Source organism: Pundamilia nyererei, unplaced genomic scaffold, assembly GCF_000239375.1.
Source record: "Pundamilia nyererei isolate P.nyererei 1_Seehausen unplaced genomic scaffold, PunNye1.0 scaffold00004, whole genome shotgun sequence".
Classification (NCBI taxonomy): Eukaryota; Metazoa; Chordata; class Actinopteri; order Cichliformes; family Cichlidae; genus Pundamilia; species Pundamilia nyererei.
The window spans coordinates 6,023,890-6,042,642 of NW_005187405.1; the positions used below are offsets into that span (position 1 = coordinate 6,023,890).

Genomic DNA, 18,753 nt, shown 5'->3' on the forward strand with positions numbered 1-18,753 from the left:
GTGTGACATCTGGGACACAGTGTGACTAAGAACTCTCTTTTTGTTCTTAACTTATGGCTTTAAAAAAAAATCGAGATAAATATCTTATATCGCCATCCAGCTAAAAAATATCGAGATATGAATTTTGGGTCATATCGCCCAGCCCTAGTGTGGACGTAGCCTAAGGCAGTACAGAGAACGGTTTCACTGATGATTTGCACCTGTTTAAGTAAAATTCAGTGTAAATCTTTTCTTTTATTGTCAGTAATTGATTTAAAACTGTGAGATGTGGGCTGCAAACTTGTTTTTTGTTTGTTTGGTTTTTTACTTTAAAAATTTTTGGGGAACTACTGTACTGAACGAAGCTTCAAAAAGGTAATTTTTTTTCCAAACCACACAGATCTGTGTCAGCATACGGGAAAAAAAATCCCACATAAATGGCATTCAGTCATTTCCTTCTCATCCATATGTTACAAGTAGAAGTGTGGCGTGCAGAAAATGCACCACGTGTCTGTGTAGACTGTAGACTGAGTAATGATACTTCTCCTAACCTTGTCCTGCAGTACAAGGCTGGAACGCCCAGTGCTCACCAGTGGCTCTCTGTATCATTATCTTAGGCTTTTCACAGCTAAGTGCTTGGTTTGGATGGGATGTGGTGTAGAATTTAGCAGCCCACAGAGAACTATGTTTCCTCACATTTGAAGGTTATGTGAAAGCTGATGTCATGTGGTGCATGTAATGTCTGATTTGGTGATGTCAGCAGAGGCTTTCAGACATACAGGCCTCGCAGTGTGGTTTCATAAGATTTGTTAACAAACACTTGTCATGTTGTTGCATATCAGTTTTTTATGTGAAAACTGCTCTCTAATCTCTGTGGTAGGGGCACCAATGGTGCAGTCAGCATAAAAACTCCTGGGGGATAACCACCTGTTCTTTGGATTCAGCATACTTGAAACAGTGTATGTACTCCTGTGTCATTTGTCAAAGAACATTTACTTCTGAAGACACTTATTTTGTCTGTGCATTAAGACAAGGTATGGTCTTTGATATGTTAAGGCATCTCAGTGCTCTTGTATGGTGCGATCCGTACTTAATATTAGGACTGCGACTAAAGATTCTCAATGTAGTCGACTAATCTGCCAGTTTGTCTTTGATCATTTGATTAGTCAACAATTTTTTTTCAAAAACTCTGATCTTCGCTTCCTCGGGGCAAACCTCCTGTTTTAGGCTCCAGTACCTCACCTGCTAAATTCTGCCCACTTGTGAATATCACCCTGTTGACACAGGAAACAAATGAATTTGAAAATAATCACATGTGTATTTTTATCAATATTCAATAGGGCCGTCAGAATAAAAATGAAGTAAATAAAAAATTACGTAATAAAAATTAAAGTGGTAGTAGTATTTTTTTATTTTAAAGTGTGTAATTAGGAAACTAAAAATGGCTTCTGTCAATAAGTTAAAATAAAGCTTCAAATTCAATAAAAAAACTTTTTTTTTCAGTCCAAAATAACAAGTTTGCAAAGTTTACAGATGATTCAGTTCAGTTCATGAATTCACAATTGCAGTGTACATGCTGTGGAGTGAGATGATGTTCCCAGCTGGTAATAACCATGCTAAAGATGCGCTCTGTTATGACTTCAGCCATTTGACAGAGTGGCTGAAGTCATGTGGCTGAGTTTGTCTTTACAGGACAAAATCAGCTACACGCCTTTGATTAATACAAGTAAAACAGGACAAAACAGAATTAAAAAAACAAACAAAAAAACGTTACTAATCACAAATTTGGTTGCATGTCATAGTTTCCCTATATGGTTTAGTGTTCAATGCCAATTATGCTGTTTAACTGACAGTGTATTGGTTTACTATCGCATTTCACTCATTAGCTAGCAGAACTAAAAAGGTGTTCCTTTTTGCAAGCGTGATCCTGAGAAATTTCCGACAGGTAAGCTAACACAAACGTTACAGTACAAACGTTAACATAAACAAGGTATCAATGTGATGCACTAACTGAACTCCCTACAACCGACCCATTCAGAGTCAACGTCACAGGGTGCTGGTGTTTTAAATGCTCGTGCACTGCAGTAGTGTTACTGTTTCCACTGTCACATTATTTAATTATGTGGCCATTCTTTACCCAGGGAAGCATTTAAATGGTAGGACTCAACAGTGTACAGATGCAACAAGGAACATGGAGAAAGCAGAAGAGTGATGGTGGGTCTGTCTTCTTGTAGATGCATTGTATCTACTGTAATCTTATCTGTCAGTCTTTCTTACCCCTCTTTTTTTAATTGATAATTTTAGTGGTTCTTACTAGAGATTTAGTCAACATTTGGGATCAATATATGGAACTGGGTTAGGTTTTACTTTATAGAGCAGTAATGGTAATATTTCCCTTAGTAGAAAAACAAAAGCATCTGAGGAAACTGAGGAAAGAAATGTGTTTTTACAAAGGAGCAACACGTCTTCACATTTAGCTTGGTCTGAGTGTGCAGACGGTGTTGCTGGATCAAGCAGTTATTAGCTCAAACATATTGAAACACTACTATTAAAAACTCAAATACTGCATTTGTCTTTGTCTTTCCAGCTTCTCAGGCTGTCTTTGACTTTTAGACCCTTCATTCAGAATAAAAAAGGAACTCTTTAAAATTACTTGGCAATTTTCTAAAACCTCTAAATATTTGATATTTGCTCCTCTGGTGATTATTTACAGCAGCAAAATTTGAGATGCGGGTCTGGTCACTTTTAATTTCCAACAGACGTCCACCAGATTAGCAAATGCCTTCTCAAACCTTCTCCAAACTGCCTCACCCAGTGCAAACAGTCTGGCATTCTAGTGATTCATAAATAGGTGAGAGGCATTCATTTGTGGGCAGGAAAGAGAGGTGTGTCATATTTTGATGTGGACGTTCCTTTCATGTGCTTTTCTTTGTAGCCCCTTTTTCACAAGTCATGATTTTCTTTTATGTTGCTTCCCCTTTGACCTCTTCTCACAGTTGTTTAAAAGTGGTATCAACTGTGAGGTTGATACAACTCCTCCACAACAATACCCATTTTTGTTGTTTGTTGTTTTGTTTTTTTAAATTAAGTGAGGGAAATGCCCATCTAGAATTTACTGGAATGGCACATCATTAATAACTATGCGAGTGGCAATGATAACACTGCATGGCCAGACCATGTCTAAAGATCAAAGGTTGGGAAATTGTTCTCTGGACAAGTTGCTAAATCTGATCCAGTAAACTGAGGCTGACTTGCCCTGGAGACACAAGGGCAGCAGTGCAGGCATTTCAAACATCCAGTCCTATCACCAGAAACAGTCGTCTGGGCACACATTTAATACAACCAGAGCTCATACAGACATAGACTTTAATGTGGAAGTGCTGGTATCACAGTACAGCCAAAGCTCATTCAAAGGAAAACCTGTTCTGCTGGTTTAATCAAAACACATGGGTGTCAGCTGCACCTGTAGCTCTGTTTCCCAGCCAGCTATTAGTGCTCTGGTTTCTTATCCTGTGTACATTTGAAACCTTTATGTGCCCTGCTTGTGATGTTGCTTGAAGTAAAATGTATTTCAAATAGTTTGTCCCTTTCAGCAATATATTGGTCAAAGTGGCCAAATAAGACTGTTAAGAAGGCTGTAGAGAACACAGTGTAACATGCCTTAACTTGGTATACACCTTCAGGCATGCATAACATTTGAGAAGAGTCAATGAGTGTGAGACAGTCTGATCAGTCTGCGAAGTACTCAAGAGTAGTTGGGTGGAAAGTTGGAAAGTTTTAGGTCTGTGCTGACAAACTGTTTTTTGAAATGTTTGTTTTGTCCGTTCATCACTGTGTGCAACAGCTGTTTGGTTTTGCTTAAAACAAACAAAAACAAGTTTTGTTTGTTTGTTTTAATGTGTACAAACAAATTCTTTCAAATTCTTTTCATAGGTTGTTTGAAAATGGATGTAATTCCTCCCAGTTTTCTGACATTTTGTTTAACATTTCTGCCCAAGCAGAAATGGCCTGAATGCAAGCTCATCAAATTCTTCACATTGTTGGGGAAAGTCTGTGCTTCAGTGGAGAGGGGGAGGGTTTGAGACAGGATGAGGAAATTAGATTTATTTATTTATGTTTATTGAGACTTTTCAAGGCTGATTGGATAGAGGTGTTCTGAAAGTTATAGTGGAGAATGACAGGATTGGTATAAACACTGGCTTGAGGTCAGTTTAAAAAAAAAAAAAAAAAAAAAGAGGTTATGTAGGACAGATTTATAAGCTGTTATGTTAAGTGACAGAAACCAGCTGTTAATTATATGAAGAAGTTGTTATTTTCACTTGGAAATTTTCAAAAAGTGTGAGCCTATGGATTTTAATCAAAGCGTTAAGCTCTTTTTGTGTTTTTAAAATCATTATTGTCGAAGTGTTTTATTTATATTTGCTATATATTTGCAATGCTATATTTATATCTGATGTACTTTTTAATGTTTGTATTTATTCTTTAAGACAATTTCAATGAAAAAGTCGAATGTATTTTGCATATACATTCTGAAAACAGTGAGAATAAAAGGACATGCTTCTTGTGTTTGTGCATCCTGTCCTCACAGTTTGACAAATATGAGGAAAATAAGTGATTACAAAACCATTTAAGGCTTGCATTCACTGGGGGATGACTTATTAGGCAAGATACTTGATAATATACCATTGAAAGTGAAAGCCACAAAGACATTTGTGGACTTGCTGAACAAACTAATAAATAATTTATCCGCATTTACATTGTGTTTTACGCAGCAGATGCTGCCTTTATTGCAAACACAAACAGTAAAACGTGCAGTGATGTGAAAGTAACAGGCTTGCGTCATTTAACGACGCTGTAGATTTTAATTGTATTTATTTTTTGGGCCATCCTTCAAAAGCTAATGAGAGATGGCCCAAAAAGTGTTTGCGAACTGAAATAGTAGTGCATATTTGAAAGGAGGAGTTCTGTATAAAGGAGGCGTTGCTACAAACACGATACCACAAAGGTGTGAAGCTATAAATAGTCAGTAAACACAGGAGTGATGTCTAAAGCCTGACATGCTCTACTCCAGCTGTGTAAATGGGATACTCTGAAATGACTTGATGGTAAACACTGGGCAACCCCTAATGTTTTTCATAAGCCCATTCTCCTCTACACTATGTTAAGCTGAAATGAATGACCCTATGCTAATGCACAGTAATTCCTCTGAAAAGGATGTTTGTTGATGTGGGAATTTGTGGGGGCTTTTAACACATGATGCAGTTCTGTTTTTATTTCCTTTTTTTGTTTTTTAACTTTAACTTTATCTTTTTATTTGTGCCCATTCCTAGATTATGTAGCTAAAAATTTTTTAATCAGAACTATTTTAAATCTTCTTTAGAAAAAGATGCTTTTTTTTTTTTTTTTTTTCAATTGCTTCTTAAAACTTTCTTTGTTCAGAGTGACACTCCAGAGTGGAGGAGCTTGGCTGATTCGGCCGCAGCGCCGTACCCAACAGATGACGAGCCATTCTCATGGCCGAGGCCGAAAACTGTGCGTTTGCATCGCACATCCCAAGGCTTCGGCTTCACCCTTCGACACTTCATTGTGTACCCGCCGGAGTCAACGCTGCACTACTTTCCGGTAGATTTCACATCTCAGAAACTTTCATGAGTTTTATTGACCTGAGTATTGTTTGCCTCTTATCACATAAGATAGCATTAAGTCAGCAAAAAGCCTAGTACTGAAAAGACTCTGACCATGAGCAGCAAAGTCACTTGAGGATTTCTGTGCTTTTACAGGAGGAAGATCATGGCCGCAGAGGTAAGCAGAAAAATTCAGCTGTTTCTTCTTATTCCTACCTTTCAGTACTGCTGAAACGGAGCAGTTCATCTGAATTGCATCCACCCTTCAGCTCTTTTTTTTTTTTTTTTTTTTCTTCTAACGTAGTGAGTAGACAGACTTTATTTAATCCCACACTGTGGAAATTAGCTTGTTACTGCAGCACAAGGGCCAAAAGGAAGAGGTGAATTAGAGATGTATTAGAAAACAATACAAAAGTAGAAAAAAAAAATAAGAAGAACAGACTGGTAATTAAAAAAAACAACAACCCCAAAATACTATATTATGTAAAGATAGTTACTATATGCAGTAAAATACACCAAGCTTTTCCTTTTTTATGTGTACATAAAGTGCATTGGGTACAATGTAGTTTCTGTGAAAGGTTTGTTTAGCACCACCTCTTTCTGTCCTGCTCTGACTCTCCTCACTACACATTTTGTTCTGGCTGCTTTTCAGCCTTTTTCATGCCCTTAGAAAGAGATGGTCTCAGTTTTCAACAAGCTGTGTTTGACAGTGAGTGTTATGGTTTGGTTTCGTCGTTATAAATATTCACACCCTGTCTATGGCAGACGTATGTCAATCCATTACTGTTTTTTACCTTTTCGGTATGTGACCAGAATAACCGGAGTAGCCTGAAGTTACCAATACGTCACATGCTTTGTTTAAAGTGTGATATAGTGAAACAGAAAGTAGAGAAGAAGAGAAATTAGAAAAGTGCCTGTAATGTTTATTTGTTTGTAAGTATTTTTTGGGATTTAGGCCAGTTTTGAGGAAATGCACTGTCCTTGAGTTTTTGCCAAGTGAGACTGAAAATGTCTAGATTCAATTACTGAAACTGCAAGAAGTATTTTCAGATCTTTCAAACAATGTTGTGTTGTCATTCTTCAATGGACACCGAGCATGTACTTGTACCTGTTGGGCTAGAATGGATTTCATTTAAATTTTGCTCCAATTATTTTGAATAAGAACGTTGGTCCATCTGCTCAACTTATTTTTGTGGGTGTCAGTAAATCTATGAGACATTTATAATCATGGCAAAGCAAAACATGTGCTGGAAAGTAGCCATGTAAATTTGCTCGCACATGTTGAAGTTATTTATTACGGTAAATGTACAAGTAATCGTTTTGTTTTCTTACAAAATGGAAAGCCCCATAAAGTCCTCGGAAGATCACGATCTAAAGTTGTTAAGTGTTAGTGTCTAGTGGCTAATATGAACAAAATCTAATATTTCTGAAGAATGTCTTTAGTGGCCATCTTTAAGAGTGTTGGTCTTTTTAAAAAGGAAATTCACCTCTGGGTATTTTTTTCCCTTCACAGTTCAACAAGTTAGGCCAAATAGAAATTTCAAGCTGTAACACTTTACTGTTTAAATCAGAGATGTCTTTCCAAGCTAATTTCTTAGGTGTTTATTCTAATAAAACTATTATGAACACTTTCTGATACTTTATACAGCAGATATTGAGCTTGCTTATTGTTCAGATATAAAACCTCAAGTAACATTACAGGAAAGCAAGGTGCCATTAAAGTATATTATTTCTGTTTCACCGCCCAAAATTGAAACACTTTAGAAGCCCAGCACTCTGCCCAGCGCTTTGCTGCTTTGGATCAGGTAAGCTGGAGAATATTAAAGAATCCCGGTAGTTTTATAATGCTCCTCACAGGGGCTCACAGGCAGCAAGAAAAAAGCCAACCTGAGGGCTTTTCAGTCCAGTCTGAGTCAGCAAGCAAACAAACAAACATGCTGCCTCCCCAAAACGTGGAGGATAAAGCTGCACTGTCGTACCACTGATGTTTTTTTGTTGTTGTTATGAATCAGTTCTTGACGTGTATTTCTCTATTCAGAATAAAAATACACCAAAGCAGTATTCTATAGGTTTATTTACAGTGCAACTCAGTTTTATTATTGTGCAAATGGTCCCATCAGTTTTGTGTATTTTTGCAAAAAAAATCTGTCGGGACAACAGTAGGAGGCAAATTAATGTGGGAAGAATTGGATGAAGTAGAATTACTTACAGAAAGAGCTTCATTGCATAGATGACCTTCACATGAAAAGGTGATGGAAACACTAATAATATAAAACGAATCATAAAGAGTTTTCTCAAAAGTTTTTAAGTCATTTAAGGAACTTGACCTTAATGGATATGGATGAAAACAGCAAATTACAGCAACAGACTTATGTTTAAGGGTGGCTGTCTTATTGCTGCTAGCCTTTACCACATCCAGGTTAAATGTTAAAGTTAATAGAAACTCATACAAGGATGTTAAAAAACAAACAAGAGAATTGGTATATGTGAACTATCCGAAAAAGAAAATGACCTTTAGGACGATCCCCAACGTCTCTAAACAGTTTAATAAACATAGTTTTGTGCCTTAAAATCGGGTTTCGGGTTATTTGGTAATTAGACCTCAGTGAGTCTTAAAAACACTGCATCCACCCTAATTTGCTGTTGACATAACTGATCATTCAGATGAAGGCTGGTTGTTATTCTGAAGACGGAAATGGGAATTTACTTAAAACCAACAAGCCTCCCCCCCCAAAAAAAGAATCCGAGTTATGGATGTGCTGTGGTTATGGTGTGCCACATCACCATCCATTCACAAATTGTACAAGAGTCTGCTTCTTCCCAAGACAAAGATGCTCTGTCATGGCTCTGGTCACGTTTGGGTTCACCAGTGATCTGATAATTGCTGGTTATGCACAGGAAATGGTTTGGCGCCAACGGGATTAGTGAGGTGCTAAGCTTATGTGTGAGCTATTATACCTTGGTGACATTAATACTGCCATTTGTTTTAGTCTGTCTCTTATTCAGTGCAACTCCCAACATGCATCTAGATGTTCTTAGTGGCATTTTTAGATGGCTTCATTGAAGAAATTAGGACTTGCAACTTCTCAGAATACCACCAGATGGAGCATCTCCTTTTGGTGTAGCAGTATGGGAGTCTTGTACTATATTACATAATGTCCCCAGGATGTGATTCTGCATGAGTAATTACGGGTGTGTGGAAAGGAGGGGGAGAAAAAAATAAATACATTTTGAGGTTGGCCTGGTGTAAAAATAATTAGCTTTATCGGCCTGTCAGTGGCATGATCATTGGGTGTCTTACAAGATCATGTCTGAATTTCTAAACAACAACAAATGTGGAGTATTTTAATACTATCACGCCCGCTCTCATGCTGGCTTTTCTGTCTGCTCTAGTTTGGGATGACTCACTAGCAGAATGTTAACGATTGGGCCACTCTTTGGCTGTGCCCAGAGCTTTTGCTCAGTTTATAAGGAAAGAGTGGGAGTTGAGGCAGCTGAACACACTGTCACTCTACCTCGTCTTAGTTTTAGTATCCCCCCCCCCCTTTTTTTTTTCCTCTTTTCTATGGCTCTGCAGCTGCTAGGAGACAGGAGCTGCATGACCAAACGGGTTTCTTTCTCTTTTATCACTGTCCCTAAAATCACAAAGCTCCACTTCCCTGTTTAATTTTTTTTTCTCCCTCTCTCAATCAGTTAATGACCATGTCTATTGAAAACTGAGAAAGAATTGGACAGACCACAGCTTACTATCCAGGCATAATGTTGGTTTGCATCCTTCCAAAGCTTGTGACAAACCTCTCTGTTCTCATATGTGACAATTTATAAAGCAATTTTACGTCTTGGGGTCAGCTTGGGTTTTTTTTGTTTTTGTTTTTTTGTTTTTCCAAATTTTTAGATTTAGTTGTGAAAAAAGGGCAAAGGTTAAAAAATGAATCTACATCATAGGTCTGCTTGTACTTCGGTAAGAAATTGTTGTCATTTGTACTAAACATTTAGGATTTTCTTCTCTGAAGGTTTTATAAATCTTTTCTTTGTCAGGATTTTCTCTGTTATGAAGTTGGAAACCTCATTAAGAGTAAATTTTCAGAACTACCCTGTAATACATTTGAAAGGTTTTCATGTGTTTGTATTGCATATGGTTTATAAATAAGTGTACTCTGTTCTCTACTATCAGCAGGAAGGCAGCGAAATAGACTGGAACCAATGGACACTATTTTTGTGAAGCAGGTCAAGGAAGGTGGCCCTGCTCATGGCGCTGGACTTTGCACAGGTCTGTCAAATGTCAGCCAGTCATCATTATTTACCAAAAACTACCAAAAAGAGGTTGTTCATGGGGGTGTAATTTCTTGGAAGCCACAGCATTACAACAGAAGAGGAATATTACAGTAACACAGTCTGCAACTTCCTCTATGATATTGTCCTACTGAAAGCATAGGGGCAAAAATGCAAGGAGTGCAGTTTTAAGTTGTCTTGACATTCCTTTCGTGGTTATGCACAACATAAGCCAGGCCTGCTGCTTTCTGCCGGGTACCCTAATGATTTTAAGGATTTTAGTCAATACGGAACCCTTCAACCACACTTATTGAAAACTTTCATTATGTTACTATGTTACTTTTTTCCTTACTAAGAAGTCATAGTCATGTGCTCAAGTCTTTACTTTCTGTCATGAGCACATGTTTCCCTCACACAAAGAGCTTGAAGTTTTCCTAGGATTCTGTCACTGAGGTCACTCAAGCCTTTTCTTTTTGATTTTGTTTTCTATCAGGTGATCGAATAGTGAAGGTGAATGGAGCAAGCATCATTGGGAAAGCTTATTGCGAGGTTATATCTTTGATCCAAGACAGGTAAGACTGAGTATGAATTTGTGTGCTTCATGCTTGTTGATTTACTTGCCTTGTTTAAAACTTCTTTTGCTCCCCTGCAGTGGTGACTTCCTTGAACTTTGTGTAATGCCAAAAGATGAGGATGTACTGCAACTGGTAAGTTTTCCTTTGCAATCCTGTTTTGAAAATTAGCTTTAAAAAGTTTTTTGGTTTTTTTTTGTTTTTTTGAAAGAGTGCTCTTCTTTTCTCTAGCCTTGTAATAACTTCTGTTCTATGACAGAGCTGCTCTAGTTTAAGGTGTTCATGTCGGGACAGCAGTTATGAGATGTAGGCAAGCTAGCTTATCCCATCAGAGTTTTCTATCTAGGCCTCCTAATCAGGCCAGTGCACCCTTTCTGTCCTCCAGAAGTGCTGCTTACAGAACCGCTGAAATGGCCCAAAAGGAGCGGTAAAGGAAGCTTTATTAAAAAATACATTTAACTTGTTGACACACAGGCCAATCTAAATAGCGCATATATTTTGAGTTTATTTCATCTATACATCTGGGTTTATACAAAGTACCATGCACATTAAAAATAAACCAAGGAATGAAAGACATCAACTGTTTTTTAAAAGAAGTTTTATTCTCATCATTTGTGGATAAATGTTCTCTGCAGCTCAGCTGTTTACTTCTAGGTAGAAGTTAGATAATGAATTTATTGTTTGTAATACAACTAAAAGTGGAGTAAGTGGTTTACAAGAAGTGGCAGTGATGCTTCAAATCCACGACAGTAACCTGTGCATGTTGTTACTGTTACTTCTCAGAAAATGCAATGTTAAAAAGGACTGATTTTAGCTGAAAGCTAAATGGGAACTGAGTTCAAATATTATGGAAAGAAATATGAAACCATTAAAATTAGGTTGCTGATAGTTTGGTTCAATTGTGGATCCAGTTCCTAAAATAATAGTAGTAGTAATAATAACTTTAAAAAAAAAATGCATGCATCAGGTGTAGATTTTTTTTTTTTTTTAATTTTTATAAAGATCGCTATAGAAAGTATTCTGGCGGTGTTAGAATAGTTTGCATTTATAGGTAGCACATGCAATGCATTTTTGCTGGTTAAAAGGGCCGACATCACATTTGAATTATATCAGCTGTAGTTAATCAGTGCTTATCCTGTTACCAGTGTCAATGAAGCGGCACTGGTAACAGGAAGCTAATGCCCTCCCTCCAAGCTGCATGTGAGCTAAAAACCAGCTTTAGTTGTGGCAGCACTTTGTGATTAAGAGTCAGGAAAATGAGAAGGTTTAAACACAAGAGAGTCCCAGTTAAAATGTAAACAAATACAGTATTTTGAAGTTTATATTTTGGAATCAGTTGCTGTATGATTTGGTAATGTTATTGCTGTTATTTTAGTTTGTGAGACTGATTAACATTAATTAGCAATCAATCCAGCTTTTTTTTTTTTTTTTTTTTTTTTTTTTTTTGGTTGTCTCTTTTTACGGTTTTTGATTGGAGGAAAAATTGATTAGTAATGATCTAGGTATTACAAAAATGGTGGTAGTTCCAGCTTTTCACCCAAAAACGGGTGAACCCTGTGTGCTAATCACACAGCTCAATATTTAGGGTTCATATATTGCCTTTGTCTTTGTTCTTTGTGAGTATTGCATGTCCCCAAAACAATTTAACGTGCAGAGATAAGTCCTCATACCTATGAACACTTGAGATCTCATCATTAATCTTTCATGCATGCTGCAGGCAGCTCTTTGAAGCTACTGTGCATTTTACACAGTCAGACAAAAGTGAAAGTGTACTCATCTGTTTCATATCTATAGCAAATTACTGTAAGTGCTTTGTCAAATAGCTAAAGAATACTCTCCCTAGGGGTTGTTGTTATCTGACATCCTGTTCATTAGTTAGATAATAAACGAGCTGGGCTCTCTGTGTTACCTAGAAAAACTCCTTAGGGGTCATTTATGGCTAGATTAAATTCTCATAATAAATTTGATGGTTAATTCAATGAATCATTTATTTTGGCATCCACCTTTGCAATATCAAAATCCTGTTTAGCAAATGGTCATCTCTCTGCAAGCTTCACATTTCTCCCACAACAGGCAAGTTATGTAAAACGTTACACTGTATGTATAGCATTTTAATGAGTCGACTAGAATTAACATTGTAAATATCAGAGAGAAATAAATTATTGGTCACATTCCCTTGACTACTCCCACAGTTCTTTTCTAGTAACCAATTGACTGTCACTCCACCCCTTCTCCCTGATAGGTTCTCTTTCCCTCCTGCCTCCATTTTTCCCATCTGTAATCATTCACACAGTTCAGCCTCAAACACGTGTGTTGTTAAATCCATGGTTGCAGTGTTGCAAATGGCAAACATGCGCACACGCACGCGCGCGCAAAAATATGTTGATGTAGGCACGAATAGGAACTGTCCATAAGAACAAGAGGATTATTGGAGGTGCTGGCAGCAAGACGTTACACTTTAGGAGGCAGCACACTCAGTGCTTGGAGACAGGCAGCAGTTGCTTAGCAAAGAGATGGATTGAACATTGTAGGAGCAGAAAAGGGAAGAGGACGGCACACCATGAGAGCGGAGAAAATACAGCAGAGTGGGAAATAAAAGGAACAGGATGAATGATGAGCTGAAACCAGAAGATAAAATCAGCTGACTGCCCTGTGTTTTGAACAGGTTGATGCTAAGGGAGAGGGAGAGAGGAGGATGGAGTGGGAGGGGAGCTGTACCATCACAGCTGAATGTATAATCAGCAGCTGCTGCTTCTGTCATGTGAGCAGTACCAAAGGGAAGGAGAGGGAGACATAGACTGGAGGCACCTTGTTCAGTTAGCGTAATATTCTGGCTGAATATGGATAAAACCGTGAAGACATGAGAGCAGCATGAGAGGCAAGCTTCTGCTCTTGTCACCTCACCCAGGACAGACTGGCATAGGCAGGTCGTAACGTGGCAACCCCCTGCTTCATCTTTCCTTCTTCATCCCTCTCTACTGCCACTGCAGCTCTAGTATATTTTTAGCATGTCAAGCCCAGCTATGGCTGATTCATGTTTTCTCCCCGATGAATCTGTTTTGTTTCTCCCAACATGTGCATTTTCTTCTGCTGGCATCTTTTTCTCTTCCACCCTCTCTCCCATGATTTCTTAACGCTCTCGTTTTCTCACGCTGTGATGGCAGCCTATTTCTCTGGAGACTACTAATCTGGTAAGGAAACAGAACACTGGGTAGCCTCTTGATGTTGACGTGTTGTGCTTGCTGTATCATTTTGCATATGTCATGCGTGTGTGTCATTGTTACTGCTGGATGTTGACTTCAGGTTTTACATGATTGCTTTTCAGTTGGCTCGCATGAGTGTTTAATACTCAGCTCCGTGCTCATGATTGAAATGTGTAGACTGTAGAAATGGGCGATGCACTGTGCCTGCAGTACCTGTTAGATTGAACACTTCAGTAGGCATCCAGCTGGCATCTCAGCAAGGCCTCGCCCCTTCTTCATTCTCCATGTCAGATGTCATTAGTTTGATAAAGGCCATTGACCTCTGAACTGTAAAGGGAAGAACTGAGTCAGTCAGTGATTTCTGTGAAACACACAGCTTTATGAAAGGTTGTAAGGCTGTTGGGATCAAAGTCCTCATACCTTTACAGGTCTCATGCTTTGCTGTATGTACAGTATGCTGAGTATACCAGATAAACAGCACATAGTTTAATGTGCTAGAAGAAGTTTTATGTTTAGGTTTGTATTTATTAGAAATGACTTTATTAGCATGTGTATGGAGCATGGTTTTCCGAACGTTGGATAATAACCAGGGGGATAAATATAGCAGTTTCTCTGTGAGCGATAGGAACCGGTTGTCAGTCTGAGGCTGTAATCTGTCAGTCTGAGGTGGGTAAATGGAAACATTGGTTATCTTTCCACATTTATGTCCATTTATGACAGTTTTTATGTTATCGATTTTGTTCCCATAAACCAGTCGGTTAGCTTATTAATATACTGGTGTTACAGAAAGTGTCACTGTTGGGGCTAAATAAGTTCAGTAGGCTTGTGCACCATTTGCCAATTATCTTTTGGTGTTAGCGTTTGTGGTAAATGTTTGTTTCTTGGATGGGCGAGACATTTTTCCTTATACTAAAAAGGACAGCTGTTGTGTAACCACAAGCTTGGAGAACACAGGCTGTAATGTTGTAGAAGCACCAGTACACCACACTGTACCATTTAAAAAAATAAAATAAAATAATGTGTTGGAAACATTGTTTCTTTTAGTTAAAAATTTTCTTCTTTGGTTTATATACTGTACTAGCCTACGTTATTACCATGAGAATTCTAAATAAGGAGCAGATGAAGAGCATTGACACAGCTGAACTGCCTGAAACGCCTCCGCGTTCACTCACACTGCAACATGCACTGCCCACACACATACATGCAGTAACATTTGTAATATCACGCTTGACTTCTCTGTAAGTAGCTAGTATCGAACTGACGTGTGTTATGCACACTTTGCAATTGCTACTTGTTCTCATCTGTTATAAACATTTCTCTGTTGCTGTGTTTCTAGGCCTACTCCCAGGATGCCTACCTCCGTGGCCACAGTAGCTACAGCGGAAATGCCTGTCACATTCCTGATCCACCTTCAGTATGCTACCCCAGAGTAGACTGTAAGCCTACGGGCATGGCCCAGCCGACAGACTCGGTGGGGCAGGTCTGCCGAGCGCCAACAGCACCTCCAGACCATGGGTACCGTAAGGAGATTACTGTGCCTCCAACACCACCTCTGGCATCGTATCCTAAGAGCCAAACAGCAGTGTGCATGCGCAATGACAGTGTGAGGACAGTGGTAGTTCCTCATAATACAGCCCATATGGGGCGCATGGTTCCAGCACACAGGATGGAATTTATGGAACCTGCCTTTGTTAGGGGGAGGCCTGGGTCACTGGCCCAGTATCCTCAACCTCGAAAGGCAGATGTCTATCCCGGTGGTCCTGGAATGGTTCCATATGGAGCTCAGGTGTCAAACTACCCAGGAAACCACCAGAGCATTGATTGGCGCACTTACCAGACATACAGGGAGTACATTGACAACAAAGGGATCCATTCTCATGGTAGTCGGACTATCCAGGAGAGGCTGGACAGTTTACGAGCTGCTGGTCAGGCCAGCTTTGGCCCTACTCATCATGTTATGCGGGGAGACTGGGGTCCTAAGGTGATACGGCGAAGGAGTACTTCCCATGACCGGTCATACCAAGGACCTCCACACCACCTTCAAGTTGCCCCTCGCAGTGCCTCACAGGATCGCATGAGCAGTGCAGAGAGGATTAGTAATGCAAGGAACTGGCCCCCTCGAAGCGTGTCCCAAGATGGCCTAGTTCACAAATCCCGGGCCCGATCCACAGACTATGTGGACCCTGCAGAGCTGGCCCGGCCCAGTGACAGGAGAGGGGGATATGGAAGGGCAGACCAAGGTACGAGGCTCAGTAGGCAAGCCATTCCCAGGCAGGCCATGGTCTACAGGCCTTCTGTGGGATACAGTGGCGGTATGAGGGGGCCCCCAGTCCCTTCTCTGTATACTAAAGGACACGATTCTCTTCAAACTCGCTCTTCACCCATGCTCTCTGACAGACCCTTACATTTTGCAAAGAGTTCAAGTGTTGAACATTCTTTCGCTGACCAAAGAGTTTCAGGCAAAGTTAGCCCTGCAGGCCAAGCTCTCCAGCAACTTCAAAGCAGGGTGCGGGCTGAAACCATGCAACCTGTTGAGGTAGGCAGAGATGCAGCATTGGTAGGACCCAGATCTTCTTCATGCTCTGCTCCCAAAGAGATGCCCCAGAGGCCTAGCATCCTCAAGCCACCTCACTCAGATTCCCAGAGTCAAGTAAATGGGCAAAGCCTCTCCGAGAGTATCGTGGTTCTAAGGGAGAAGGCTCCATCTGGAAAAAACCCCAGCCCCCTCCGGCAACCCTCCTACATCCTGGCTGTCAATGACGATGGAGGTGACTCCACGGCCGATGTGGTGGCGTGTTGGCTTCCTAACGATGCACGTCGAGAGATCCAAATGCGCCGCCTTGGGGAACGGTGTAACACCTCCTGCTCCAGCAACCTGGACGAGTCTCTGGACTCCATTCCATTCATCGGTAAGAGAATCCGTAGTAAGCCTTGCTGCTGTGCTGCTGCTCGTTGTCATGGCAACAACCGCAGACCGTAGTAACATTGTTCAGACCAGTAGTACCAATACTGTAGATGGTTGAATAGCATTAGCACTATAGGCACTAATAAAAATCAGTTCACAAGTGGTGGATGGATGGAAAGCTGACTCCGATGCTTGCAGGTTAACTGACACCTATGGTTTCACTGTTAATCTGATTCGGTGTGTGTAAATATAGCGGTGGGGAGATGCAGGCTGTGTTTACAGATAAACTAATCTCCCTGGGAAGATGATATTAATCAGTTTTTGCGGCTTTTAGTGTGTGTTTGTGGGATGTTTGATTTAACCAGGGCAGAGTGAAGGATGGTTTAAGCCTTTTAGATTATATTGAATTTCTCTGAGACATTGTTTTCTTGGATGTTCTCCCTTCAAAACAGATACATTACACTTAAATAGTCACAAAATTGATTTTGTGATGATTAAATTGTTGTTATCTCTAAAGTAACTATCTTACTATGAACATGTTAAGTGTATGTCAAGTTTCTTGCAGTGTTTTGCTTTTGCCTATGTGTGTCTGCCATTTTAAAAAGGGCATTTAAGTCTGATGAGAATTAAAACGGTCAAAATGTAATTGTTTGCATTAATATAATAATCATAAATAAAGGGAACAGTCACTCTGTTTAATGTTGTGGAATAATGTGGATATTGCTATTATTACATTTCTAGAGACAATACTGATGAAATGCAGATGGATGACCTTTTGATTTTTAAGAGGACCCGTCCCAATTTTTTGAGGGACGGGTATTACAAAAATTTTTTTCCCCTTTGTTTCTTTTCTGCATTCTGGGTCTTTTTGTGTGTCCTCCATCTGTCTCTCTTTATGTATGTATTATGTATTATGATCTGTCTGTCCATCTGTCTGCCTCTTCGTGTGTCTCTCTAAAAATCACAGAAAATGGTAGAAAGGGGATCGGTGAGAGGGGATAAGCTGTTATTTGCAGTTAGATTTTGCGTCATTTGTTTTGGGCTTTACTGTTGTTTGTGCTTGTTGAGTTTTGTTCTTCAGCGAAATGGTCAATACCCAATAACAAAGACTTATAAGGGATTTGTTTTCAGACTGAAACAGGGGGATAAATTCACTTTACTTAAATAATATAGTTTCTTATTTTGACTAGACAGTATTAGCTGGTACTTTCTATTCTGTTTTGTTACCTCTTGTATCAGTCTGCTAAAAATGTGAATTTTATTGAATAACTATCAGATTTGTTCCATCTATTTAAAAAGATGACTTTTTAAATAGACGGAATTTATCATGGAAACAGTAAATTTCCATCATGGAGGTCCTGCAGATTATTTTGGGTTTCTGGGAAAATTGCTTAGGATTAGCTAGAACCACCCTCTTCTTGTCTGTCAGGAGTATGAGCTGTTGCATGCAGAGTGCTGTTTATTAGAAGTGTTACTTCCTCCTATATTGAGCTTATCAGATGTTTGAAAAGGATGGAAGACTTTAAATTTAGTGATGGAAACAACTTTAGCAAAGTAGCTGAAGAAATCTTTTCAAGGGGATGGTGACATCCTTTTTCCGTTGCCCCGTTTCAAAGTTGGGCTCAGGCTTTAACTAGAACAGTTGCTTTTAAATTTAGCTCCAAAAGCCCCATGGCTGCCGAGAGCAGCTTTGTACTCTGAGCAGTTTCAGACTTGATGTGCCAAGAGTGGGTGGTACTTGAGAATTAAAAACTTCCTTCTCTTTCTTGCTGCTAAAAAGGAAAAGGCATTAGATGACGATGTGTTGCTGCACATTAGCTATTGGATTCACAAAAAGAGTGATTCTCTCTCCCCCCCCTTTCTAAATCCCACAGATCATAGTTATTGAGATACAGATCAGTGAGTCATAGCGCAGCAGTTGTACATTCTTGCAGACAGATACTGAAGTTGGAAACGCATCATATTATAGAATATATATGATGTTTATCTGCATCTGTGTGTTCACACTAAATGCTTTGTGTTCATAGATGAGCCAGTCAGCCCCAGTGTTGACCGGGAAGCTGCTCCTATTCCACCCTCTGCTGTTATATCTGTTGCGCCATCCACAGCTCCCTCTGGTCAAGGCTCACCATGTCCTCCCATTCGACGCCAGCTGTCACATGACCAAGGTAAAAGCCACAAATAATGAAAATCCTACC

General features: G+C 39.5%; 1 protein-coding gene across 1 annotated transcript in view; it reads left to right on the plus strand.

The window, feature by feature from the left end:
- The window catches only part of arhgap21b (Rho GTPase activating protein 21b), a 36,630-nt gene that overhangs the window by 6,350 nt on the left and 11,527 nt on the right, over positions 1-18,753 (plus strand). Inside the window, exons 3-9 of the mRNA XM_013911572.1 lie at positions 5,419-5,601; positions 5,760-5,781; positions 9,778-9,873; positions 10,369-10,447; positions 10,528-10,582; positions 14,987-16,559; positions 18,583-18,723. Of these exons, the coding sequence (XP_013767026.1) occupies positions 5,419-5,601; positions 5,760-5,781; positions 9,778-9,873; positions 10,369-10,447; positions 10,528-10,582; positions 14,987-16,559; positions 18,583-18,723 (2,149 nt within the window). The remainder of the gene's footprint in view (positions 1-5,418; positions 5,602-5,759; positions 5,782-9,777; positions 9,874-10,368; positions 10,448-10,527; positions 10,583-14,986; positions 16,560-18,582; positions 18,724-18,753) is intronic.